General features: G+C 40.3%; 4 protein-coding genes across 9 annotated transcripts in view; 3 read left to right on the top strand and 1 right to left on the bottom strand.

The window, feature by feature from the left end:
• The first annotated feature begins 85 nt into the window (after window positions 1-85).
• LOC6556796 lies at window positions 86-15852 on the top strand. Of its 4 annotated transcripts, XM_032741881.2 has the most exons (8): window positions 86-159; window positions 222-376; window positions 13743-13948; window positions 14015-14122; window positions 14881-15045; window positions 15112-15212; window positions 15279-15756; window positions 15797-15827. In XM_032741881.2, the coding sequence occupies exons 3-7, from the start codon at window positions 13834-13836 to the stop codon at window positions 15741-15743; spliced, it is 954 nt and encodes a 317-aa protein (XP_032597772.1). In that variant the 5' UTR covers window positions 86-159; window positions 222-376; window positions 13743-13833; the 3' UTR covers window positions 15744-15756; window positions 15797-15827. The 4 variants fall into 4 exon arrangements, with proteins under 4 accessions (XP_032597772.1, XP_032597763.1, XP_032597767.1 ...); XM_032741872.2 differs by having other exon boundaries at window positions 88-159; window positions 13746-13948; window positions 15279-15852; XM_032741876.2 differs by lacking the exons at window positions 86-159; window positions 222-376 and adding an exon at window positions 442-757 and having other exon boundaries at window positions 15279-15852.
• A 1828-nt stretch (window positions 15853-17680) lies between these two features.
• On the top strand, window positions 17681-18599 carry LOC6556812. Of its 2 annotated transcripts, none has more exons than XM_032739691.1 (2): window positions 17681-17953; window positions 18037-18599. In XM_032739691.1, exons 1-2 carry the CDS (start codon window positions 17890-17892, stop codon window positions 18294-18296), a joined length of 324 nt encoding a protein of 107 aa, XP_032595582.1. In that variant the 5' UTR covers window positions 17681-17889; the 3' UTR covers window positions 18297-18599. The 2 variants fall into 2 exon arrangements, with proteins under 2 accessions (XP_032595582.1, XP_032595588.1); XM_032739697.2 differs by having other exon boundaries at window positions 17737-17953; window positions 18040-18564.
• Window positions 18600-20455: 1856 nt separating this feature from the next.
• On the bottom strand, window positions 20456-22179 carry LOC6556719. The gene is made up of 3 exons (XM_001984821.3): window positions 21341-22179; window positions 21085-21280; window positions 20456-21025 (listed from the first exon to the last, which is right to left on the bottom strand). The coding sequence occupies exons 1-3, from the start codon at window positions 22122-22124 to the stop codon at window positions 20536-20538; spliced, it is 1470 nt and encodes a 489-aa protein (XP_001984857.1). The 5' UTR covers window positions 22125-22179; the 3' UTR covers window positions 20456-20535.
• A 3471-nt stretch (window positions 22180-25650) lies between these two features.
• LOC6556980 (putative dipeptidase NECHADRAFT_87110) overlaps window positions 25651-27994 on the top strand; it is a 73863-nt gene continuing 71519 nt past the window's right edge. For both annotated transcript variants that reach the window (XR_004365259.2, XM_032738281.2), the window contains exon 1: window positions 25651-27276. Coding sequence is in view for 1 of the 2 variants with exons in the window: in XM_032738281.2 (XP_032594172.1) it covers window positions 25771-27276 (1506 nt within the window). In the remaining variant the exon portion in view is untranslated. The remainder of the gene's footprint in view (window positions 27277-27994) is intronic.

Below are 27994 nucleotides of genomic sequence, written 5' to 3'. Positions count from 1 at the left end.
ACAAAAGCGCGGTATTGGCCACACCAAGCAGAAGCGCGGTATTGGCCACAACAAACAGAAGTGCTCCTCACTTAACATATGCCATCTGGAGTTGGTGTACCGATATCACTTGATAGTCAAGTTAACAGTGCGTTAACTTTCTCATTTTTGCGTTAACAGGTTTTATAATGCCGCCATCGTTAATGTTACGCTGTTTAACGTAAGATAAACATTTCTTTTAGATGCATAAACAACACCAAACGGGACGGACGTGTAGCGCGTAGTTAAAAGTTGTGAACTTCACTTCAAGTATAAAAGTTATGTTTTTTTAAACTCAACGCTCAAAATGTTGCATATCGACAGAATAAAATAACAGAAATTCAACGCAAATTCAAAGGTGGGCAACTTACAAATCTGTATATGATTATATATATCTGATTTTATCAGTTAAAAGTTATAAAAAAAAGACGAATCGCCGTTTTAAGCTCGACTTACAAATGGAAAACATATGCATAAATAATACACATACATGTGCAGCTTGCCGGGCAGTGTTGGTGTGTTTGTGTGCATAGTAAAATGCCACGCGATTTAAATTTCGTTATCTAAAGCTACACACGTAAATGCAAGTGCAAAAAGTATCCGCGAAAAAGTGTAAACTTTAAGAAAAAAAATTACACTCACATACATGACGATCATTCATTCTTGCGAGACGTGTTGCGCCTAAGCTTACCTGGCTGTGTCTCTGTGTGTGTCAGGGAGAGCGCCTCTTCCTATCTGTGTGAGTGTGAATTCGTGTGTGTGTGTGTGTGTGTTAGCGAGAAGAGCGGAGCCGAGCTTTCAAGTTAAGGTTCTGTGGCTTGCGTCGGCGTAAGCGTTGGCAGCAGCAGCACCAGCAGCAGCAGCAACAGGTTAGACTTGTCTACAGGTTGGATGGCATTTTTTCGCCTCTGTTTTTTTGTTTGTTCTTTTTTGTTTTGTCTCTTTTGTTTACTTTTGCATGCATTTGCATTTAATATGAGCTTTCCTAATCAGCAGCAAGTCGTAAGTACTCAGTTGGAGTCTCGCGCTAAGCTTTTCAACGGAATTTGCCTGTTATTTTTACCTGCCTGGCATTTGTTTATCCCGTTTGCTTATCTGATGACTCAGCTAATAAATCACTCTCTCCCAGATGGCGCAATCTTTGCTGACCAGTGCAGATTTGAAGCTCATGGCAAAGCGAGTACAGTGAACACTGGATAATAAGAAACTCAGGTTTTATCCTATTTATTTTTTTTGTCAAATCTTAAGTAGTAAATATTTATTAAGTTGCGCATTTGATTTGATGGCAGTTAAAAGCATTGGCGCTTGCGTGTTTTGTTCTAATCCCCCTCCGCTCCCCCTCCTTCTCTCGGCGTTTATAGGTCACCTGGATAGGTCATCTGACTCTCACACACATGACAGAGACGGCTGCACCCAAAACACACACACAACTTGGCTAAAATGCGAGTGGTAATTAGCTTTTAGGTCAGTATCTAAATGCGACCTTTTACCACCCGAAATGGAACAAATTAAATAAAATCCACTTGCGTGTCGTCGGGCTGAGAAACCGTTTTCTCCTCTTGCCAAATTAAAGCATGCGAGGCTTTTAGCCAAGGTTAAGTTACAATGACAATATGACATCTAAACACACCCACCAATGGGAGCTGGAGTGTGTTGGGTGACGTCAGCGTCTGTGAGTGGTTTCCTTTCTTTCTGTTATTTTTTTGCCTGTTAAACTGTTTAAGTTGGCCCATTAAAATGCCACTTTGGCAGTTGCAATTTTTTTTTGCAAACTGCACTGCGACATTTGGCGACAATCGCTGCGAAAGCAAGAAATCTAAAGTTTTCAAATTGCTTGGCGCTTTTACTAATTACAATTTACGGTTAGAAAAACTCACGGCTCTTATCACACAGAACTGCACATTTTCGCCGCAAACTTTGCAAACTTTTGCATTTTTCCCCATTTCCCATACTACTGCGCCCCTTCCCCTGCCCTTGTTGCTGTTGCACTTGTTACCTGGCGTGACTGAGGGTAATTTAAATTGCTTTAATTACCGGCTAGCGTTGTAAAATATAATTATCTATATATGTTTTTTTTTTTTTTTTTTGCAATGCGTCTCTCTTGGCCGCCTTCCCAGCCCAAAACAGATAAAACGATGTAAATTTTAAGCCGTTCTTTTTGTGCATGAGCACACTAAAAGGTAAACTCGACGAGCTGAATTTTAACCACTTTTCGTTACACTTTTTTTTTGCATAAATTATGAAAAAAATCGATAAATAAATGATTTAAGTACAAGAATATTAAAACTTTTAATCAGATACAAATATATCTGAAGATCTACAGTTGAGTCTTCAATAACTAATACTCAGTCTGAAGTCCTTAAATTAAATACATAGAGTGAAATAAAAAATGGCAGAATACGATAATATGCTAAAAATATAACATAACGTTGTAAGTAATAATTAAAGGTTTTTTTTTCTGTGTAGCGCCCTCAATTCAAAGGAGCCACATATCTGTCTATGTTCCGATGCACTGTTATTTTCGAATGCATATTCAATGAGTTCTCCGATAAGTGGCCCATTATACGTATATTTATATATATGTATATATATATATGTGTTGCATGAAAGGCAGTCAAATTTATACGGAAATATTTACGGAATCGGAGTTAATTCTCAAACTTAGTATCTAGTTTTATCAAACGAATGCAGCTTTGACACTTCCACATAAATACTTGATATATATACATACATACTTACTCTACAAGACGTTATCTTGCCCCTTTATATGAGAATACAAACATTATTTTGTGCCATAGGGTCATTTAGATAAATTCTTGTAATTCTGATACATTTTAAGTTACGAGATTTGTATCTTTTTGCTCTGGCAAATATTTAAGTAATTACGAGTTTTTGAAACAATTAAACGAAAATTGAGAATATATGTTTTTATATTATATTATATTCTTGTATAATAACCATTATTATAACAATATTTGCGAGAATACATTGGAATTTGATGATCTGACCATATGGCCATGGCACGCGCTCTTCAGCTGACAGGCAGACAGACTGAGAGACAGACAGACAGACAGTTTCGTTATTGAGTTCAGTCTTCCGACTACAGAAAGACAAAGTTTTGGTTATGGGCACGTCTTGGCGTCTTATCGCTCACATAACTAAGCCAAGTCACACGGAGTTGGCTAAAATATGCAAATGTCGACTTTACTTAGAAGACAGCAGTCAGTTAAGAGCGGTAAATATAGAATGTAATAAATATAATATAATATTCATCTATTTACTACTATAAAAGCAAATATATTGACTATTGACAAGCATAAGAAAGCTTTTATTGTACGACCCAGAAAAGGGACATTCGATAAGTTGGATAAGTTGGCCAAATCGCAGCGGGGCCACTCAACTCGGCTTTTTATATATTCAAAATCATTTCGTTTTCAATGCACAAATGGTTCGAACCGGTTTGACAGTTAGAAGCACACATACACACACACACATGAGGAATGAGGTATTTTATTTACCAAAAACTGAGTAAAAAGTAGGTGACGTTAAGCACCGTTAGCTCTTCTGCAGTCGAAAACAAAACCAACCGAAACTGGTTGTTGTTGCTGCTGCTGCTTTTGTTTCACTTCGTTTTGTTCGCAACACGCTTCCCCAATAAAGACAACTACAACCAAATTGTAGAAGAGCCGAAAAAAAAACGAAATTTATAAAAGAATTCCTAAAGTCTGCGACGCCCACTCCTCATATAATTGTATGTGTGTATGTGTGTGTTTATTTACATAACCTGAGCGAGAGAGCGAAGAGAAGGTTAAAAAGCTTTGCTAGCCAGACTCGTAACATCAACAACAACAAAAACAGCTACAAAACGCGTCACACTTGCGTGGCCAGCTTTTGTGTGTGCGAATGTGCATGAGAGTGCAAAGGAGAGCGAGCGACACGCATGCATCGCATCGCAGCCAGTTTGGGCGTCAGCTTAGCTTCATGGCCATCTGCATGGAATGAAATAAAATGAGAAGCGAATGCGCAACTTGTTGAATGCAAATTTTGAATGATTGCGTGCGCTCTCTCTCTCTCTCTCTCCCTCTCTCTCTCTCTCGCTCTAGCTTGGTAATTAAGTGACCGGTAATTGAGTTTTAAAGCATCGAGCTTTATGCAGACCCCTGTAGTGGTCCCTATTTGGCTTTGCTTGTTGTATTCTCGGCACTTTAATTGATATTTATGCAGCTAGTTAAGTGCGCTGCGAAAAAAGAGAGCGAGAAATAGAGAGAGAGAGAGAGAGAGAGAGAGAGAGAGAGAGAGAGAGATGCAGCTATATGGAAGAGATCTGCTGCGCTTCAGCGATTCTTTTTTATGTATTGTTGTTGTTGTTGTTGCTGCTGCTGCTGCTGCTACTACTGCTGCTTCTGTTCTGCTTTGTTGTTTGTGGGTAGAAAGGTAGAAAGCTTGTTCCACTGATTGGAAATGAAAAGTGCAACAACAATCAATTTAAATTGTAGTTGTGAGCAGGAAATTAGTTCGTTTCGTAAATGGAAATGGAATCAGATTCGCATTAACTAGTGAGCTGAATCATTAACTCTGAGAACTGTTACTATTTTTAAATAAATACTTATCGTACTCACAGCTGATCACATCTCACAAATGCCTGTTAGAGGTCTGCTACAACTTGATTGTTGCGACTTAAATGTATAAAGTAATATCTAAATTCACACGCCTCAAGTTAGATATGTACTGCATTTCCTTTAATTAAGTTAAAGTTATTAGTCTCTTATCATGTCACATCGTGCCTTGAGGCAACTAAGCACTGCGTAAATTACAAACAACCAAATCGCATGGCAATTAGCCGAGAGACTCACATAGAAGGTAGCCTAACTAACCACTCATTTAAAAATCCCAAGACGCCAAGCAGGCCAATGGGAATTACCACCCGACTGCTAGATTCTCTGTATTAATTAATTAATTCATTTGTATTCATTCATTAATATTTCATACAGCTCGGTGAGAAAACTAAGAGTTGACTTATAGATCGTGCTTTAAATTTACACTTTAGCTTGAACATATAATAATCATATTTATGGCAAATGAGTTTTTTCTTGACATAATTTACCTGTTGCTTGGCGCAATCCAAATGTGCCCCTATTTCTGTTGCAGTACAGGGTATGTCAATTTAGCATTGAATGCGGCAATTTGTATGCACGCGTCGAAACAACGACAAATATTTATATGTAGTTGCGAGGATTGGGATCGGCGGCACATGTGCACACTGTGTCATCAAGTTGGAAACTTTAGAAACTGCTTGAATCACGACAACAGTCTCAGCAGCGAGCGTGACAATGGCACTGCATAAAAAAGCACTTGAAGTGAGGGGGGAATAAACCACAACCGAAATAATATTGAGTTAATGGTTTTTCAATTTCCGTACCTTTGACTAATCACCTTTGTCAACAAGCACAGTAATTAAGAAAGCGTACTTAATTAAAACATAAGTAAACAAAAAAACAAGTAATAACAAAAACAACCTTAACTTCAAAGCAGATAACCCAGCAACCCTAACTAGCCCACCCACCTCCCTTCGCCCAGCTTTCGGGCAACTTGCCATGAAGCAGCAGCTTGTGAAAAATTATAAATTAATTGTACAATTGACCCCATTAGCCAAACGAGTAGAAGCTGAAACTATGCGCACGTATTCAGTGGCCAGCACTCGTTTTACTCTTTTCCTCATCGAATGAATACTTTGAATACTACTCGATTATGAAAGTGAACATCAATTTGCTGAGTTTGCCCAAGTTCCGCGACTTTTCACGACCTCCCAAAAAAAAGAAAAAAACATATTTCAAATGGTTATGTTCTGTGTGCAGATCGCGTTGATTGCTTTAACTAATGCCTTTCGATCTGTGACCCCAACTATGCATAAACTACAAATTATGGACACTAATAAATTGAAGTGTCTTACAAGCAATGTTGCGTAAGGGTTTCGGGAAGAAGAAAACCCCAATTTGAGACATCAATTGAATCAATAATTATTACATAAGTAATAACTATCATTTGATTATTTTCTTTTCACTTAGCTAGGAGCCAAAAGCTATTTAAATTCTTGGGCTTTACCTAACTTGTCCGCCCTTCGTTAATTAATTTGGTCACATTGTTCGCACAGCATTTTTTTTGTTGAGACTTTTAAGTAAGCGGCAAACTTGAAAATATTCTCACTCTTTACAGATATTCGCGGTCAAGGTTGTTAACCTAAACCGCGTCACATTTTTTATGTTTTGTATTTTGACTCAGCGTGCGTCTTAAAGAAAAGGCAAACGAAATTATGTATACGCAGTGTGAGACATTCACATGATAATACGATGAGCAGACGCATAAATACAATTGGAATTTACAGCGGCTATACATATGCATATATGGTTATGAGAGTTATGCCAAAAACACAAACAATAACAACCGGTTCAATAACTGCCTGCCAGCTGGAAGGCATAAATTAAATTACATTACAAGAGCAGCGACCAGAAGTTGGTATTGTTGATGAGCTGATGCCTGTTTTGCTGACTTAATGCCCATTCCCAGTGTACGCAACGTTCAAAGCGTATTTAATGATGCAAAATTATCGAACAAATGACAAAATTATTGACTCCGCAATTCTCAGAGTACAATATAAATGTACATATAAACTGTACGCATCTGGGAAGTAATTGCGATCTCATTAGTAACTGGCCTGTTTGCATTGCCGACCTTTGCCTCTGGGACACCGCACAATGAAAACTTGTTTGTTTCCCAACGAAATACATTAATCAGAATCTCAATTGTGATTGTGACGACTATTATTTTTTGCTGCCATGTGGGAGTCGGGAGCGGGTTTTTCTGCATTTATAATACAATATTAATTTAAATCATACAAATAATGCATAAAAACAATTATAAATATATATATTATATTCCCAGCTTTGCCTTAGGGGGAATCCTCTCAATTTGCACATAATTAACAATAACCATAACAATGCCAAACAAACCCGTTACAAAGCTACAGTTAAATCACACACACACACACACACCACATCAAAGCGCAGACTCGAGCACGTTGTTAGCTCAGCTCAGGAGCTGCTTTGTTGTCGACTGGTCTTTCGTCTAGTGCCAGCTGATAAATTGCAAGATATTTGCAATTTCACGCCCGTAAATAAGCAGGCAAAATGCCTGATTGGCCGACTACCAATTAGGCATTGGCAGACAGCCGGGGGTGTTTCAGTCCGATGCAGTGATAGATCACGTGCTGTGCTGGCAACCTTGGTAAGCCGGTGGACCCTTTAATTAGCGGACTGTCGATATTTGATCAGTGATTGGCTGTTAAAGTAAAGTCAACAATGGACTTTCCTTATACCAAGTAAAGATAGAACAGAAAGTTTGAGTTTAATTAAATTAATTTTTATTTACCAATAATATAATCATAATAGTAAAATTTATTTAAAATTTATCACTTCACATTTATTTCAACGTAAATATGCATACAGAATCAAACAATATTTATTGTCCTGCCTGTCTGTCTCTCTCTCTCTCGCTCCATCTAGAATGCTACTTAGTTTTATCGATGATGAATACAACAGAATCAGAGATCTTATATTGCTTTACGTATGTTTCTCTCAGTAGAGCTTAAAATCTTCCGTTGAGTGAAAACAAATTGTTTGTGACAGTCCACGCAGACAGCCAACAGTTAGTTTTGTTAAGTGGCAAAATGGCAACAACTTCCGCTCGATGGAATTGTAACTGAAATCAGATGTAAAGTCGAGTTGCTAGTGCTGCTCTTCCTGTCCCATTACAATTCAAGCGCTGCTTTAAATGCGACACAAGTCGATTTCAGCCAAAGGTTCTCAGGCTAATCCACAGCCAGAATATACAGTTTATGGTAGCTACGAGACGTAGGTAGCAGCTAAGGCAACAGTCTCATCGAAGTGGGTCATCACACATCAAACAGGGGTGGGGAGGGGAGGGGGGAGACCTGGGAGGTGGAGCAGCTGTCTGAACTATCGTCGGTGGTTGTCTAACTGAAGGTTTGAGCCCAGTTGTGTGTCGCTGTCATAGTTGCCGGTTATGCTGCTTATAATTGTTGGTGTTCTTGTTTGAGTTGTAGTTACCACATTTCTTGGTTTCGTTACGGAAGCTGTTGACGTCTCTCCGACTATCAGACACTGCGGCTCTCTTTTCTTCTCTGGTCTTTGCTTTTGGTTTTGTTTAGTTTTGTTTTGTTTTTTTTTTTTCGGTTTTCACGTTTGGTTGCATCGTGAAAAACTTTTTCTTTGTGATATCTACAACTCCCTCGGTATATTTTATTTGTATACCACGTAGACCTGAAATTACGGCTTAGATCGGGTATGATAAGCGAGGTAACTGTGATATCTGTGGGTATATACATATATAAATATCTTATCCATATGCACTATGTGTGTGTATTGAAAATGATGACGTTTGTCATTCTAGCAACTTGGCACACACACAGTATCTGCAAGCCGAGCACTCTCGACTTGAGCATTGCTAAGCGCTAGATTTTTGTTTTCTTTTTCGGCTTCGGGGAAAGTTTTTCTTAAACGCTTTTTAGGGTTTCAATTAACACAGCTGCTGCACTGACTAAAACGCTCCTCTTTCCTGCTTCTCTCTGTCACCCATTTGGGATGTGCCGTGCCACATAAACTGTCAGCTGATTGTTATTTTTTTTTATTTTGTTGCAAGAGGTTGTATTTATCTTTCGTTGTGACAACTTGGACAAAAACTATATATGCAAGTTGTGTAAACAATCAACCTGCCAACGCCCTCAGCTGGACTGCATGAACACATTGACATGCCCCCGTGCGGCTATCTGCGCTAACTGCCCCACTGCTCCCCTAACTGCCACATAAGTGTGCATGTGTGTGTGTGTGTATGTGTATGTGTGTCGTTTCATAGACATTGTTATTAAGGCAACGCGACGCTGCCTCGCTGGGTGACAATGGCTTTTATGGCTGTCAAATGTTCGTTCCACACGGCAACTCAATCTCTCTATTTCTTTTTCTCTCTTTCTCTTTCTCTCTCTCTCTTTCTCTCTCTCTCTCTCTTTCTTTCTTTGGCACATATTTACATCACATGTGATTGCATTTTACTGAAAAAAAAAAAACAAACAAGTTTTTCCCTCTTCTGTAGCAATTTCATTTAATTGCTGCACACATTTTCCAGTGTCATTTTGCATACTTCTTAACAGAATATTCATTAGCCAGATTAAGTTGAACTACCACTAACCCAATTTCTGTCATTGAGTACGACCAAATTGCTGATAATAATGATGATGATGATGATAGTGATGATGGTGAATGGATGGTGGTCCGTTCTCTATTCATTTAAGTTGTCCGTGCTAATTTGTGCGCTTGATACGCAAAAGTCACCCAAAGAGTCAAGAGACTTGGCGTTGCCAGCTGTTGTTGTTGCTTGTTGCTTGTTGCTTGTTGCTGTGGCAGTTGCTGTTGTCGCCGGCTCGGTCGATTCAATGAAGTCATTAGCTAAAGTAGCCAATGCATTGGGGACGCATGCGGCATGCGGCAGGCAGCAGGCGGCAGGCGGCATGCAGTTCACTGGCTTGGCAAATAGAAAGTGCAACGAGGCGTCGGCAACACCGAGTTGCAGCTTCAGCTTCCCCAGTCATACACACAGACACACGCAGAATTAGCAGAACGTGTCCATGACGATGCATAGCAAATTCTAACCGGCATTTTGCTAGCTGTCTAACGCCTCGAGCGTTTGGTAACAGGCCAATCAGCCAGCTTAAAACAAGCAAGAGCCGCGGAAAGCAGAAGAGATGGGAATGAGACGATTTATTGGCTAATATTGAGTGCAGCACAGCAAAGTGAAGTTTGGCAACTACTCAGTTGAGACTTTTTAATAGTACTATAAACTGAGAAACTGTCTTAACAGCCTCTCGGGAGAGTATTTTATTACTAAAAAGAAGTTTGGCAACACTGCCTAACGGCACTTATGCATATGTATGAGAGGAAATTAGCTGGCTGTCTGCCGTGTCACTCAGCCACCTGCTCCTAATTTATGTTGACTTGCTCTTTGCAGTGCTAAACAACACTTAAACATGTAAATAAGTTTGCGAATAATTAAGCTGAGCAAATCCATAAATTCCAAGGCTGACTAAGATATTACTAGAGAAGTAATAATGAGCACATTCCCATTAACCACAAAGGTAGATAGTTTTTTTTTGAATAATTTATTTTGCAATTTATCTTTATTGCTGCCCACATATTTCTATATATATTTTTCCAGTTTCTTATTACCTAAGAAGGGTTGCTAGATTTTTAAAATATTTTATTTTGCTTTTAATGGATATTCCAACTTTACTTTTAGCTAAATTCTCTAAACATATTTCTAAAAACTTGTTTCAGCAGACTCAATTATCTCGATAAACCACTTTTAAGAAAAAACTAATTTTATCACAAAAATAAACCAAATTTGACAACATTGGCCCTTTGGGTCTTCTGAGAAAGCCCCGAAAGCCGACTGCATTTTCGAAGGCGCTCAATTTATGAAAATTTTCAGGGAAAAAGCATGGCAAAAATTGAACTGCACTCTTGGCTGAGTGTTGTTGTTGCTGCCTTGTTTGGTGTTGTGGCCCAAAATGTTTGTGCACATTGCCATGGCAACAAGTGCAAGCAGCCACGTTGCCTGGTTGGCTAGTTGGCTGGGCAGGCCCAGAAACTATGGCCAAGTCGCGTTGCCAACTGAAACCAAACAATAAACAGAACACGATTCTGGTGAAAATCAATAAATAGCTACGGGCACTATGCATTAGGCTCTAGGTGGAGCACAGTGAAAGGGGGCAGGCAAGGTGGTAGCCACGGGGAGGGCGAAGCGCTCTAGGTTAGACGTTGCGCCCCATTTGAATGGCAAACGTTTAATAACCCCGAGTCCGAGTTCGAATCGGAGTTGGAGTTGGAGTCAGAGTCGAAGTCTCGTGACCACGACACGTTTTGCCATTTGATTCCCAGGCAGACCGACAATTTGAAGTAAATTTCCTGTTGTGTTTGCCTGCCTTTTTATTTTGCTGCTATTTGTTGACCCAATTTGTGTGCGGAAAAGCGACTTTTCATTAGTCGCCAGTTACCTTTTGTATCGATGTATGTTGTGGGCTTTGGGCTTGCTTTGGCCAACAGATTTGGCGCATTTGATTAAGTGACGAACGTTTTTCTTATTTGTTTGGGGTTGTTGGCCTGTTGTGTGTAGCGAATTTACTCTATTTCTTGTTAATTGATTTTCGCTTGCTGTTGTTTAAAATACTAATGGCTTTGAGCCACATAGCCTAACAACTGATTTATGTGCTTGGATCACGAAATCGCAAGGAAGTTGCTAAGGTTAAGCATATCTTTTTTGAGGGCAGGGATTACAAGATACGATTTTTGACAAGCGTCGTGTTGCACTTTGTTGTTGTATGTGCAAATGTGGGCTATATAATTTATGGGACAACTGAATGCTGTCCCTGACACGACACCTTTCAACCTACGCGAAGTGGCAGCCAAGTGCCAGGCTACAATCGCAAAGTTGGTCTCTACCCGCCACAACTCCCTTGCCACATGACGAACACCAACACGGTCTGTGTAAATCATATAAACATAAATGCTGCTGTGCGCAGCAGCTGTGAATCACGCGCGGATTACCAAAAGAAATCAAATGGCCAACACCGCTATAAACTGCCCTCGTTGCTGCCCACACAGAGGCAAAGTCGTTGTTGTCGTCGTTGTCGTTGTCGATGGCGAAGACGAAGGCGAAGGAATTCTCCTCTCCAGAATTGGTAACTTGAAAATTTATGCAAGTTGAAAGTCGTGACACAATTGAGAAGAGAGAGATAGCGAGTGTGTGTGAGAGAGGGAGAGAGAGAGAGGGCGAGAGACAAAGGGAAATTATTGTTTGGGTCTTTGATCTATTGATCTATAGATCAATGCTTGTCATATGTTTTCTGTGCCACACACACACACATCGACTAGATACCTTTCGAAATTCGACAACCTGTTGCCGGTTGCCCTCAGCAGCTAGTTGCCACATAAACATGCATACATCTTTCTATCCACATCTATAAGTAGAACGCCGCACAGTTATTATGGCTCTTAGCTCTTGGCTGTTGGCTGTTGGTTCCACACCAGCGAGCGCAGAGACCGGGCCAACGAGCAGAACCAACGACGAGCTTCTGTCTGTCTTTCGCCTGGTAATTTAAGAAGCTTGCCTGACTTTTTGCATTCACTTTATTGCCGGCAAGAGGCTGATGTTGTTTGGCTCTGTTCTCTGCTGTCCATTTGTCTGGCTGCTTGCTTCTCTCTCTCTCTCTCTCTCTCTATATATATATATATATATACATTTACCGCTAAGAGCAACAAACAGCGACGCCGGCTTCAGGTTGGACACCCTCCGCCCATCCGTCCAGCTGCCGTTCCGCGTTCAGCTTCAATTTCTCGGTACTCTGGTTCATGTTTGTTTTGGCGCTGTGTCTATGGCCGTATCGGCTTTGTCATCTAAAGTTTCTGACTACGTATTCGTTATGTCATTGAAGAGTCGTAGAACTCGATAGCGGCTTTTGTTTATCGAAGGCATTAACTTAATTTACTAGTGAAGTTGCATAATGATATTGCCATTGCAATTCTGATAAGTAAGTTCCTTATTAAGCATATTATGGACAAATGTTTGTTTGAAACTTTTCACTATTTCATTCTACTCATATTCAAAGAAGCACAAATGTGAAAATTCCTTGGATTTGTTTTTAAATCCATTAGAAAAATTCAATTATTAGCGGGAAATTAAAAGCCAAGGTTTCTGATTTATTTATTTAAAACTGCTTTAGTTTAATTTTCAATTTGTAGCAAAATACAATTCACATTCTAAATTTAAGTTACACTTTTGACTATTGGCTTTTAATAGCCTCCCAATTAGCATGGAGCCGTCAAAAATTGATTGAATGCCTTAAATGCTTGCACAAATACAAATATCGTGAATGTGAACAAAGATTGGCATTTAATTACAGGAAATCGGCTTACTCTAAAATCGGCTTATTTTTTAAGAAAAACAAATATTTGCAGTATGTCTGAAAATGTCGAACAGTTGAAAATCATTCTGTGCCGTTCTGTGGATGGATGCACACCCCAAACACACACACACACACAAACACATACACACACTATATATGTGTTTTACGTGTGTATCGAGGCATCTTCATATCTCTGAAATGAGGCAACGAGCCACTTCTGCGAAAGCTTTTCCGCCTTTCAAGGTCAGCGGCAAGTAGCTCTTTATTCACAATGAGATGTATGCATCAATGAGGTCTAATTGTTCGTCTTGCCGTTGACGCTGACTATGACGATGACGATGGCGATGAGGAGCTCTACTCGGGAGCACCAAAGTGTGCCACTTCTACTTATGTAATCACAATGTCAAATATTGGCTTACATTTGTATTTGCCACCCACATTGAAACGCAGAGCGCGTTAAATGGGTGAATAGGCCGGATTTAGTCTCATGTCATTGGATGTGGATCAATGTCGCTTAGCTTGAAGCCCACACAGCGTTGGCATTCCATAAATGACTAAATTATTACTTAATTGGAAATTGAGAATTTCGTTTGCATTTGAGTTATTTTTGTGCGTTAGTCGTGCAAATATTTGCGCAATTGTTTCTCCAATCATTGTATTCGCTTTCTCATTTGGGCTCTTGTTTTATTTTTTGCAGCAGTTGGTCACACAATCGGATACCCTGGATCTCAGTCTTTAGCGGGTATAAACACGCAATTCATCGTCATCGTTATGCTGTACAGTAAAACATGGCAACGTCGACACTTTATGTTGCTGGGGTGACCTGTCTGGGGTTTGTCTGCTTCGCTTTGGCATCTGTCGCCATTGGCATACCCATTTGGGGTTACTACGATAGTCCATCGGGTGAGTACCCACTGAATATTGTCTCGGACACATATATGAGATTGAATCTTAACTTGTTTCTTGCAGGTGGTTATGACTACGATCGCGGCTATTTTGGACCCTTCAAAGTGTGCAAGCAATTGACTTACAATCGCGAGAAATGCGGCAACGATGTCTCCAAATTCCGGCTGAGCAGTAAGTATAGAATCACGTTTATTACTATTTGAGAGAGGGTTAAAGATGACACATATACCACAGACCAAAATTATATCTTTAAATATGTAAATGGAGAACGTTGGACTGTCTTCAAATGATAACTGAGAGCTTGGATTCCAGAGGAAAAGGGAAAAGTTATCGCCAAAAATTAAAAGCCTCGCACTGCATTTGAAATAAAAATAAATTGCCAAGCGTTTGTAGTTTTTTTATACGCTGAACCCATTCGAAATTTAAATAAGAGAAGTAAGCAAGAGATGGGAGGAAGCAAATCTGAACGAATAAACTAAATATTAATCATTAACATCAATAGCTGAGCCTATCTCAGAGACTACGTTGAGAATGTAGGCTCTTGTATACCATACACAGATCTATATCGAATCGCAGATCTCAAAGACTATAAGAATTAGAGACTCCAACATAAGTTATATTAAACCATTGGCATTTTATCCATAAATAAAAGAGATATAGATTCTAAATTTCTTTAAGATTGAATAAGAAATTCAAATTTAGTTAGCTAAATCATTTTTTTTCTTATTAACACAAACTATTATTTACTCCAAATCTGGGTTCAGTTTATCTCCTGGTGGAGCTGCCCCGCCTAACCTGATTTTAATTAACTAGATGCTGATGGTTAGCTGCTTAAGCAGCCCTTTCAAGCCCACAGTATTTCAATATTTGCACACTTTTTTGTCTACAAGCTTAACTGATACTATTAAATATTCGTCGTCCTTTTACAGATGCCGTCTTTGTCAGCGGACTCTTGGCCATTGGCAGCTCAGCGGTGCTGGGCATCTTTTGCATATTGTCCGTCATTCAGCACGCGATGATCTCGTCGCGTGAGAAGGTCGTCATGTCCTACACATGGCTGGTCATTGTCAAACTGATACTCGCCCTGCTGGCTGGTAAGACTTATTCTCTGATCCCTCCAAGTCTCCGATGGTATAGCTAATTATAATTTGTCGCTGCAGGTTTGCTGGCAATAATTGCCACAGTGCTGTTTGCACTGCAGATCGATGAACAGGAGCGCTTTGGTTTCAAGATAACGCGGGGCATTTCCTTCTATATACAGGTGAGTCTGAGTCACCTGCTTGGTTAAAGTTCGCTGAACTGATTTTGTTTTATTTGCGGATTGCAGATAGTTGTGATTGTCTTATCGCTAGCGTTATTTGTTGCCGCCCTTTATGACGTGATCTATTCGCGCAGCTCGGGCGGCGATCCAACAATGGCGCTGGACGCTTCGTCGCCAGCTAGTGCGACCACCTTCAACAATCCCGGCTTCAAGGAGCCGCGCAGCCGCAACGGCAACATCTCGGTGACGGATGCCTCCGGGAAGCCGTATAGCGGCATACGAAATGGAGCTGGAACCGCAGGCAGTGTGGCGTCGATGAGCACCACGGTGACGAGCGTGTCGAATGGCTCCACACTGGACTCGGTGACCCGCTCCCCGCTCCGCTCCAGCCTCAAGAAGCCGCGTCCCCGACCCGATCCAACGCTGGGCATTCAAAATCCCGGCTATTCTGGATCGGGCAGTTCGCCTCCGATGCGCCGCAATGGAAGTGTGAAAAAGGTGCGCATTCAAACGCACAGTACGGAGGTTTAAGGGCCGGTTGGAGGGGGATGGGCTCCAATTTGATCCGATAAACCTCGAAATATGAACGACAACAACACAAACAACAACAACAACTACAAAGACTGTGTACAGTAGCAACAACACAAAAACGACACTTGAAGCAAAAAACTAAAAGCAAAACAAAAACACTCACAAAACCAATGGAAAAGTTTTAAAGATTTCTTTTGAATATGGAAAATGAATTAATATTTGCAACAAAACAAATTGTTTTCATTTGTCTTCCAATTCAGCCGCAATGTTAATTTATTTTCTAAACCAGGGAGAGAATTTAAGTTTCATTAAATTGTTTATTGGAATTGTTTAAGCAACGGTTTCCGTCCAAGGGCAAAGTCAAAGTAGTTAATTTAATTTCCATTTGACATTTTGTTTCATATATATTAATATATATATATATATATATATATGTATCCTCCATCCTCCAAGTGTCCTTACGACCTACTCCCAGTCCTTCTACAAACTACAAATCAAATAGGGAATAATACTTTTCCATTTCGATTTAGATTTAGATTTAGTTTCCATTAATTTGCAATGTAAAATATAAACAATTGTTGCTAAAGTTACCATATAAAAATACATAATACAATTAAGCTTGTTTGTTTATAAAATACGTTTAATGTGTTTCGCTGTAAGTTACAAATATAATAAATTAAATGCAAATTTAAATTAACGATTAAAACAGAATAACCCAAGCGGTGCTCACATGTTCAATTATTTAATTTAATTTAAGCAAATTTCAAATATGGATGAAGCCTTGATATATTGGCTCTGCAGCAACTTAATTGAACTTTGGTATTTATTATTTCTTGTTTTAAGTTGATTTCTTAATTCGCCGAGCTTGCTTAGTTTAAATTAGCATATTTCGCGCCTTGGTGGATGACATCCAGTGTGACCAAATCGTCGCACAGATAAAAATACTTACAAATACCAGTAGTAATAAACAAGCTGTTAACGCAAAGCAGTGTATTTGGTCGCAAGCAGTTCGTCAGGCAAACTGTTATACTGATTCGAAAACTTTAACATGTCAATGAAAATCACGGCATACTTTCAGGCGAAATCAAATTTGGTCCATGTTCAATTGCGCGCCAAATAAAAAACATACTGTTAAGCGGAAAATTTAAAATCAACAGTGCGACAGTACTCGAAATTTTCAAAGCATACTTTCAGGCTGATAAATTAATGCCAAGAGTCAAACTAAATTTAAAAAATCAAGCATAATTTTAGGCAGAATTTGGAGTTATTGATTTGAGATGAAAACCTAAAATTGCACACAGCATAATAATCTGAAATCATCATATTCGCTTCATTCAAAAAATAAATTTGAAAAATAATATGACATAATATTCAAAATAAATAAATGAAATGAAATTAGTTGCCAAATAATTTTGATCAATTATTTATTGTATGCTGATAGCATTATTATTAATTTACTCGTAATGAGTTTATTGCACAAATGCTTGCTCAATTTATTGGCGGTGTCCGTGGCGCAGTGACCTCAGTGGATGCCACACAGATTTTCCTTTGTTGTGCTCGATTCGGGTCTCTATCAGCAGCAGCGAGCTGGCCGCAAGCGTCATGTTCACAATTAAGTTGATATTGATACAATCAAATGCTGAGCATTGTTTACAACTTGACAGCCGACAATCTCAAAATACATAAAATGAATACACTCAAAATGTGTCGCAGCTGCGATTGCAATTGAATTCGATTCGATTGGATTAGATTGGATTGTATTGATTCATTCAAGCCCGACGAGCTGATAAGCGCCACAAAACTCGCCAGGTGAGCGAATTCTCCCAGACACACAGAGAGGAAGAGAAAACAACAACAACAACAAAAAAAAGACTTATTTTTAGAGAGAATGCGACTGAATTTGAGTTGCTTTAGCTTGAATCGCTCAAACCTCGAGCAGTTCGAGCTGAGATCGCTCCGTTTCAAGACGTTGCTTGATAATACGAATAGCAATAGAAATATATACAAATATTTGAGTGTGTGTGTGTGTGTGTGTGTATCTGTGTGTGTGTGTCTGTAGAGACGCGTGAGGCATCTAGTATATAAAACAAAGCTGAGTTCTTTTCGATTTTTGTTTTTGTTTATATTTTCTTCTTTGAATTAAATAATGACATCAAAACTGCTGCTGCTGCTGCTGCTGCTGCTCGTCTCCGGCGCTTGGAGCTATCCGTGTAAGTGCAACTTTATTAGATGCCCAGAGAAAGAGAGACTGACTCTAACCAACTCCAACAATACATCCATCCAATTTGTATAGCAGCTGCGAATCAGCAGCCGGAATCTGTTGCAATTGTGGCACAACGACCCATTTTGCTTATCCAGAACGAAATGAGCCCCGAAGATTCGAAGAACTATGAGATAACCATACCAAAAGATGTGAAGCCGGGCGAGCCATGTCTGACCATCAGTTGGAAGACCAATCCGGATGGCACTGGACCGGGTGATCCCAAAATTTATATGGTCAACGGTTACTTTAGGATTGTGCCGGCTTCTGCCCAAATGCCAAACCAGCAATAAAAAGTTTTCTTTTTACTGATTCATCTGCATTTTAAGCTTAAAACTGAACATCTGTTTCCCATTTAGATTAATATTAATCACTTTTATTTCTTCGAATTCTTAGCGAGCATTGATGAGTAAGCCAAGGAATATTTCCCTTGCAAAACATAAATGAAAAGTTCTGTTGCATTTCACAAATTAAGTTTATATTTGCGCCATTCATATTTTATTAAAATATTCCAAGCTGTGATTCTGTTCTCCAAAAATTGTTAGCTCCTCCTTATGTATTCTTGCAATTAAAAAATATTATTTAAAATTATAAAATATGAGTAAATGATTTCATACTGACTTCAGGATGGGATTTTCAATCACGATATGAATATATCAGCTATTAGTTCGAGATTTGTTTAACTTTGGCATTTGAAAATCATTTGCCGCAGCCGCCAGTCGAAATCATTTTGTCACATTGTTAATTTAATGACTTGCCCCGAGCAATAAAGTTTTAATTGACAAAGTTCTGCCAATTGCCTGCCCAATTTTGGCTGTAACGCAAGAAAGTTGGCTGTGGAATAAGTGAATCAACATTTTGTTGCAATATAATTACGTGTGTGCATTTTCATATTTCACACAGCTTCATGCCAATTATGAGCAGATCTTAATATTCTTTTATGTATATATGTAGATATATATATATATATATATATTAATGTATTTACGTAGAGATGTGACATTAATATACACATCGGGACAAAATGGGATAAAATCCTGGCTCTCGCATTCTTCATATAATTGCCACTGGTGTCGTAGCCGAAATTTTCCGGAAAAGTGCGACTCGAGTGGCTTTCATTTTCATTTTCATTTTCATTTTTTATTTTAATTAACCAACTTTAGGAATTTATTTTCATTTGCCAACTTTTGCCGCAGAGTGGCAACTTTTCGACTCCCTGGTAAAGCACAACACATATATTTTGCCGAAAAACAGCAAAAGTAGCCTTTTGCGGTAAGTTTTGCACCATTTATAACTGGTATGAATATATATATATATATATATATTACAGCATTACAGCATTAAACTATAAATCAACTTGAAACTCTTTTCAACTAAAATCAATTCTTATTAAGAGATTATTAATATTTATTGTTTAGCCTTGGATTATTACGGACTTAAAACTATTTCACAGCAAAACAAAAACTTTAATTTGGCTTTAAATTAATGATTCAAATTGTTCAGTTCTATCTCTGATAAATTTAATAAACTGTCGGACAAATGTAAAGTTACCAAATCATTAAAAAAAATATAAAACAATTTAGGGAAACTTTTATCTTTTTTAACTTTTATATTAGATAAAGATTCAAGGACCGTAATTCGATGATGAAGCTATTAAAGCCAAGCAAGTAATGTCTGCTATTTAATATAAAATAAAAGTAATAAACAAATTGGAAATTCTTAAATTTATAAAAAATATGTATGTATTTGACTGTACAATTCCTAGTTTAAAAATTGCATTTCCTTCGCAGTGGCTCTGTTCAAATGCTGTTATTATTTACGATGTTTAACTTTGGGATATGGATGCAGTCCGCTTAGGAAATGGATAAATGACATCATGTTTGAACAGAGGGAAAGTGTGCACACAGAGGAAAATGTGCCACGTGTTTTCATTTGCCACTCATGCTTACATGGATTACTGCATGTATGTGTGTGTGTGTGTGTGTGTTTGTGTGTGTTTTGTTGTGTGTTTGTATTTACCATTTGCCATGATAAATATGCAGCTTGAAATGTTTGAGGAATTTTTCGTCGACATGCTGTTTGCCAATTTATTGCATTGCGCCTCGAATTACGTTTCCAATTTACAAAAGCTTCGACTCGCTGGCCCATTTCTGCCACATGCATCCAGCAACATTTGTTGCCACAATATACCAAAATGCAAGAATGGAAACGTGGTTTTCAACTGGTTGCAATTGGGTTGGGCCCGCTTAGTTGCCGCATGCCACCAATTTGTTACTGTCGCTTGGGGCAGCTGCACATAAATATTACCTAAATCTATAAACATAGGTAAGCTGGCAAAAATATATAGCAAAATATGCCAAATACTTTTCGAATACTCAGCTCAACATTTTTATTTGGATAATGTAAACACAAATATATATTTAATTATTTTTCTTTCCAAATAATGGATAATTTTATTTCTTTCAAAGTCTTTTCTACATCAAATACAATTTTTAGTCAGTAAATCAACAGAAGTTCGACACAAATCGTGTTTTATATATCGCCCTCCTCAACTTTGAATGTGTCGTCGTCCAAGTCGATGATGAGGGGCTCATTCTTGGGATCATCTTGCTCCTCCTGAAGTAGGCAGTAAATGTTGTTCGACTCCTGCTTGATGATCTCATCGCCCAGCTTTAGCCAGAATGGACGACAGCGATTCTTCCACTGGCGTAGATTATAGAAGGCGCAGTACTGAGAGCTCGATGCCTTCAGCATGGCCATATAAAGTGGAGTAATTTCATCGGCCAACAGCTTGCCCATCAGGAAGACAGCGGTTTTCTTGCTGTGATTATCGTTGTAGTCGATGTAAATGCTCTTGGCCTGAATGTAGCACTTCTTGGCAATGCCCGTCGTCTGGGTGTCTCTGGCAAACAGCTTGCCCAAGTTGAGCAGAATTTCGGCCTCCTGATTCTTCAGGTGATACAGTCGGGAAATACGCAGGGCTCGCTTAAAGCTCGAGATGGCCTTGGCGAGGTTGTCAAGGCTATGTGGATGCAACGCATTAAAGAAAGAATTATTGCAGTTGCAGTTGCAGTTACTCACTTCTCAGCGCATTGGCCCAGATACAAATAGAACTTGATGTTCAGCTTGACAAACTTGTACTCGGTGCATGCGGTTATTTGTGGCCTAAGCAGCTCAAGACATTGCTGGGCGGCATGATATTTATTGCCTTCCATAAGGAAGAAGGCCCTTTCCAGGAACGTGTCGCAGAAGATGTCCAAGTTTCTTTCACGACCAACTGCAACACAAATTTATTACAAATTTTGCAATTTATCTTCGTGTTCCAGCTCCAACTTACTCTCGGCAATTAAAACCGTTGCCTTCCTGGCGATGTCAACCGCCTCCTCGGGCTGTTGCCGCACCGTTTGTCGGCCAAAGAGGAGCATTTGGCGTGCCAGTTGCTGGGCAACCAGCACATGCATAATGGGGCTGGCCGAGCCCATCTCCGGCTCCGACAGCCACATATGTCCACGGACCAGCTCCAGAGTGGCCTTCAGATAGGTAATCGCATTCGCTCGCTGCCCAGTGCGCTCCAGAAATAATGCATACCTGTGATAGATGCGAGCAATCATCTCGGCGGCATCTCGCTCCTCTCCCTCGACGTTGTGGCACAGCGAGACAACATGCTCCATGACCGCATTGAGCACATACTCATACTTGAGGCGATAGGGCTCGAGGAGCAGCAGCGTCTCATAGAAGAGAGTGAAGCACTCCTTGAGTCCGGCCACCTTGCGCTTGATCACTGCCAGCTCGGCCTGCTTCAGCTTCTCGATCATCTCGTAGAGCAGCGGACGATCGTCAATGATGCGGGCCCGAATGCTGATCGACTCAAACAGGGTCTGCTCCTTCTCGGCCAGACAACGCACAAATTCCGGCATCACCTTGCAGCCATCGTGACGCAGCTCGGCCTGCAGAGCATCGTAGATGGGACCCCGACTCCTGCGTGCCTCAATAAGACTCAGCGGCACAATGCTGGCCCTTATCTGCTCCCTATCGAAGGTGATCTCGCGGAAGGTGCGATAAGGTAACTTGGCACGCACCTCTCGCTCAATGCGCTGTATTTCCTGCTGACGACGCGACATTCTTTAGAAAATATTAAGGAATCCAACTCGACTTGTTTTAAGCACTATGTCTGTAATAAAAAGACTGTCAAATTTTCAACTTGTTTGTCTTACTGATCTGTAGATTTGTAACTTGACAGGTTTCGCACCGATTTTCAAAAATCAGTGCTTTGTCATCAAGGTTTGACCTCTTTATGAGAACGGCATTCAAAGTTGAAAACGCTATGCGAACTCTAAATTCATTTAAAAATGCTCTTTGAGGCAACTTAAAACTTTAGTGGTCCATAACTTGGTCAAAAGTGAGCCCATTTTAAATGTTGAACTCGAAATTCATGTTGAAATGATACCCTCGAAAAATGGTCTTTAGGACTATTTAAAATCTACTCTAATTTAAACTTACACTTAAACGTAATTTTTATAACAATTTTCATTTGCTGTCAGGTAAATGGACTTAAATCCAAGATTACCTAATTATTTGAGTTGAAAGGAATCTGAACTCGGAGCGTAAATTGAAAGAGCTCGTTAGGTGCAACAACAACTTGCTTCAGCTTCCACGTGGAAAGCCAAACAGATTGCAAATCATTTCTTTTTTCTGCCCTCTTCCACACTTTTAATAGACATATGTGTGTGTGTGTGTGTGTGTGTGAACATGTGTGTATTTGTATGGGCAGACACACTCGGGAGGAGCGCAGACGTCGAAGTTCATAAGCGAAGTGAAAGAGGGCCAAAAGTGGTTCTAAGAAGTGGAAACTAACAGCGGATAGCATGTGGCGCAAACATGAGAAACACTACGTTGTTGTCTCAAACATAAACTGAATTTCAATTCAATAACTTTTGCCTTGCTCGCTCTTTGTGTTGTAGTGCTGTTTGTTTGCCTGGACTTTTGGCTGTGCGCCGAAAAGTATGCATTTGATTTTTGCCAGTGCCATATGAGCGAGGAGAGGCTGAGGCTGGGTTGGTGTTTCTAAATTTTGTTACTGTTACACACATCGTGGCTCTGGTGGAGGAGTCGATTCGATTTTGGCTCGTTTACTTCAACATCGCCATGAATGAAATTAAATGCAGCGCCGCAACAGGCGCCCGAGCTGCCCCCCAAACCCCGAAAGCAATTCCAACCTCAAGCCCAACCCCAATGAATGCTCCGTGACCCCGGCCCAAGTCGTGGCACTGACGGTCGCTTGTTGCAACTTTTGGCTTTGCCTGGCAGCAGCTTGTTTCTGATCTAGACTTTTGCCATCCGGCCTGTGCTTGTGGCTGTGCCGCACAAACTTTGCCAATGCTGTGTGTGTGGGCGTTTCTCAGCCCAAAAAGCCTGTACACAAACAGTGGAGCAGCGGGCTGTGCGGGGGAGGGAGGATGTGAGCTTGGTGTTCTGCTTGAATTTATGGCTTGCAGGCAGCAGCGACAGCGACAGCAGCAGCAGCAGCAGCAACAGCAACAGCAAGAACAGCAGCAGCCCCACGACAATGTACATTGCAACGAAAATTTGTGGCTTGGGCAAATTAGGTTGCATAATTTTTATTTTAGAAACTACTATATTTTCGCTCTCACCCATTTAAGTACGATAATAAATCAAATATGGCAACTGAGAATATTCGCGAGTTAATGGGTACCCAAAAGCAACTTGTTACAAAACCACAGTTCAAATTGAGATGGTTGAAGCCAGTTTCATGAATTATCAATTGTCTAATTGATTTTATAAATGCTTACAAGTTATTATGGAATAGTATTAAGTTCTTAAGAAGGGAAACTGAAAAGAAATCATTGTTTTTATTTTGCAAATAATCTGGTTTACTTATTAATTAAACATTGTTAATAGTTAATGTGTTTCGCAAATTATCTGAACAAGCAGCCATATTAAATGTTTAATTTGTATTTTAATGTGTTCTTCAATAAGCCAGCGTTAAACAATTTATGTACTTTTGCTTTCAGTATTCGCGTTTGTGCATTAATAATTTGCAAAATTCTACATTAAATATTTACTTATTGTGCTGTGTTCTTCTCAAAATTTGCATTAAATTTATGCTAATTGCAGCATAGTTTACATACATAAATTATGATTTTACATTAAACATAAATATGCAGAAGTACATAAGGCCTGCAGTCAGCAAAAGTTAGCTTCAACCAAATTATCTATTAAAATATATGTAATTATTATAAAATATTTAATTATATTATTTAGAATATTAGCCCTAGAAGGAACTAAAGTAGGGCGAAACTCTGATTTGATCGCTCTCATTTATACAAATCCACAGCAGCTAATTGCACATCACATGTAAATTTAATATTTGTTACAATTTGACGCCATAATTTTGTCTTCTGATATTAAATGCTATAAATTTAATATATTGTGCTTTTTATGTGGCAGCAACCTTGCAGCACACAAATACGTGTGCATGTATATAGTATAAGATCTGCTTGAATTTCATTAACACAATTCGGTGAGAGCAGCTAAGAAGTGATGGTCATACATCAAGATGAAGGATGGGCTCTCTTGTGAATGCAGCTTGCACAGCATATAAGTATTTGCAACACACTCGTGTGTGTTTGTGTGTGTGTGTGTGTGTGTGTGTGTGTGTGTGTGTGTGTGTGTGTGTGCATACAAATATATGGCCAGGCCATTGTAACATTTGCGGATGTCGTTGCTGACATTAAAAACTGTCATTTTGCCCACTACACAATGGGATCTGGAATGAATATTTGAGCATATTTCATAGTGACAGACATTAGCATTATGTCATTAGCACTTGCCGTGTTGTGCCCAAACATATATCATATGCACACACACACACACACACACACATACATACATATTGAGAGAGTCCTCAGTCAATTCATTTATCGCAAATGCAGTGTAATTATCGTTATTGTGACAATAATTAGTAACTTAGGCAATTATTTCCTAATTTAATATACCTGCATACTAATGTGTTCCAACAGGCTTTTGCACTTTGAACTCGAACTATTTTGTGAAGCACGTGTCGCTTTCAACTAAAAGCCGATTAATAAAAATCTAAGCCTTGACCCATGCAAACTTGAACCCTTATTTGACACCCGCACGAATTGATTTTCAGACAAATTCAAAGCATGCTTCCAATGAATTTACACATAGATTTCTCAAACTTAACCCCCAAATGGGTCACATCAAATCCTCGCATCCTCGAGACAAGTTGGTGTGTAAATGTTAGCTCAATAGCATGGGCATTTTTCAACCAGTCATTATTCATGGTTGGATTCGCCGATAATGATTAATAATATAAGTGAAATATATGTAAATATAAATTTGATATCATTTATTTGAAGGAGCTGGCGAGAACGAAGGCATTTTCTCAGTGCAGTCGATTAACAGAGCGACACACTGACTCAAATGTTAAGCTAGGTCACTTATGTTCCACATTGTGTGTGGATGCCATTTAGCATGCTGCCCGCATGACCGTTATAAAGTAACGGTGTTGCTGGCTGCCAGTGTTCAGTGCGCCAATAGCCTTGTCTGCTAACGGTAACCAAAATTGTTGCGCGTCAAATCAAGCGCGTCGCCAAAATGTGAGTGTGAAATTGCGAAACTTGGCTGCGTTCTCAAGCAGAATACTGTTAGATTGAGTGGTAAGACTGTGCTGGGGTTGTCTGTGATTGTGTTTATGATGATATCAAGTGCTTGCCACCGACAATGACATCTGGGGAATGGGATTTGCGTGCGCTGAAGGCGCTCGAGGAGGAGGAGCAGAAGGAGTTTCTGGCACTCAGCCAACGGAATCTGTTCGAGGCACCCCTGCCAACAGGTGGACCAGAAAATGGCAGCATTACTAACAGTTTGGACAATGCCAAGCCGGCGCTATCCTATGCTCAACTGCATCCACATCTGCTCAAGCTGCCCACCATCGACGAGTGCCACCTGATTGCGGCTCAGCGCCAATCCGCCGGCAGTGTCGCCAGCAGCGCTCGCTTGAAATTTACCCGCGCGCTATCCCTCTCAGCGCACTCGTTGTCACCACGTCCTGGGGGCAGAGGTGGTGGTGGAGTGGGCTTCGGCAAGAAGCTAAAGGCACGCCTGGTGGGTGCCAAATCAAGTGGATCTCTGTCGCCATCCCGCCATTCGCACAGCTACAGTGTCTCACCCGTGTACACACCACCGCCAATGCGCCGTTGTGCCACCCTGCACCACACACAGCCCGTACGCAAGACCTTCAAGACGCTGCAGCAGCTAGAGCGGCAGAAGCAGAAGCAGAGCAATGCAGCCCAAGCACAGGCGACACAGTCGGCCTCGACGACGCCACAACTCCAACGCATCGTTGGCACGAATAAGACATATTGGAAATATGGCGCCAACTCTACGGCTGCCTCAATAATTGGTCAGCGTGCCCGGCTGCAGCAACAACTGGAATTGGACTCGAATAACTCGGATGAGCCACCCAATGGAGAAGCACTCGAAGCGGACGCAATCGATAGTGCCACAGAGACGGGATCGTGCAGTGTTCCCTTGCCGCCAGCTGACTCCAATGAGCTGCTGCGTCTCAGCCTAATGTTAACTGCTGCCAGTACGGCAATGACGGCAACTGCGACAGCGACGGCAACAGCAGCAGCAACTGGTGGGCCAGTCAGACGCTATCACACACACAGCGATGTCGAGGACGAAACTGTTGCTTACGAAGCTTTTCACAGGCCCAAAAGCTTTGAGCGTTCTCTCTTACGCGGCGCAAGCTTAACATTAACAGCGCAAGAGAGTCCCAGTCCCAATCGGAATCGGAGTCGGGCAATGCAATCCACAAACGGCAAGCGCATATTAAAATCCACTTCTCTAGAGACTGGCGCTGCCTGTGAGAGTGCTCCAACTGACATCTATCAAAAGCAGCAACAACAACAACAACTACAACAACAACAACAGCAGCAGAAACAACAGCAGCAACAGCAGCAGCAACAGATTATTGGTCAGCCACTTGGCATGATGGGTCTGTCAACGGCTACAAATCAGTTGGCTGAGCAGCAGGAAAGGGAGAGCGATTGGGAATTCGGACTGGGCTTGGGCTTGGGACGTGAACAGTTCAAATATCATCAGGATTTGGCAGTTGCCTGTTATGGCCACAGTGCCGCATTGGATGATGAGCTGGAGCATCATATTAAGCATTGTTCGTGCTCCTGCAATCACATGGGCTACGGCAATTCAATGGACTACCAGGTGAGTACTCAGCGGCAGCTGTTGTTTTTAACTTTCATTCTCACATTAACGTTAAACGTACTTTTCTGCCTTGGCTTCATAGCAGCTGCGAAGCTGCGCAGTTGGTGAGTTGGCGAGTTGGGGAGTTGGTGCCCTGCAGAAACGCATTCCTTCGTAAATGGTTCTGGCATGTATTCTTAATTGCACTCCTGAACCTGGACATCTGGTCTGGGTGTGTGTAGCTGCTTTTATGTCCAGTTATGCAGCAAGTGTAATGATGGCACATTCATTGCCCTTTATTTTCAACTTTAAGCTGTTCAGTGGAATCGTCCAAGTTATATACTTAGCCATACATATTACATATATAAATATGTCTGTATATGCAATTCAAGTCATTATTGTCACGTCGCTCTGTGGTGCATTTTTGTGTGTTCTTGACTTCATGGATTTCAGTTCGTAAAGCTGGCAGATTGCCGCCCGGAGAACACTTTGTGGTCTAGCCCCCATGTAGGTTTGACTGCGCTTGAAGGCTCCATTGTTTAAAACTTGATTGGCCAACAGTAGTTGGTAACTAGTTTTGGTCCACATTAAATGTTTCTCTGTTGACAAATAAACTGCGGGCAAAGTATAATTCTGTTTTGTTCTGTGCTGGGAAAGGATTGTTAAAAATAATATCTTAATCATGATTAAAATATAAAATTGAAAAAAAAAATCGCCCATTCCATGGAATAGCTCAAGA

This window comes from Drosophila grimshawi, unplaced genomic scaffold (assembly GCF_018153295.1).
Source record: "Drosophila grimshawi isolate 15287-2541.00 unplaced genomic scaffold, ASM1815329v1 contig_44, whole genome shotgun sequence".
Taxonomy (NCBI): domain Eukaryota; kingdom Metazoa; phylum Arthropoda; class Insecta; order Diptera; family Drosophilidae; genus Drosophila; species Drosophila grimshawi.
The sequence above is the reverse complement of the archived record's forward strand: the minus strand, read 5'-3'. Positions and strand labels throughout refer to the sequence as shown.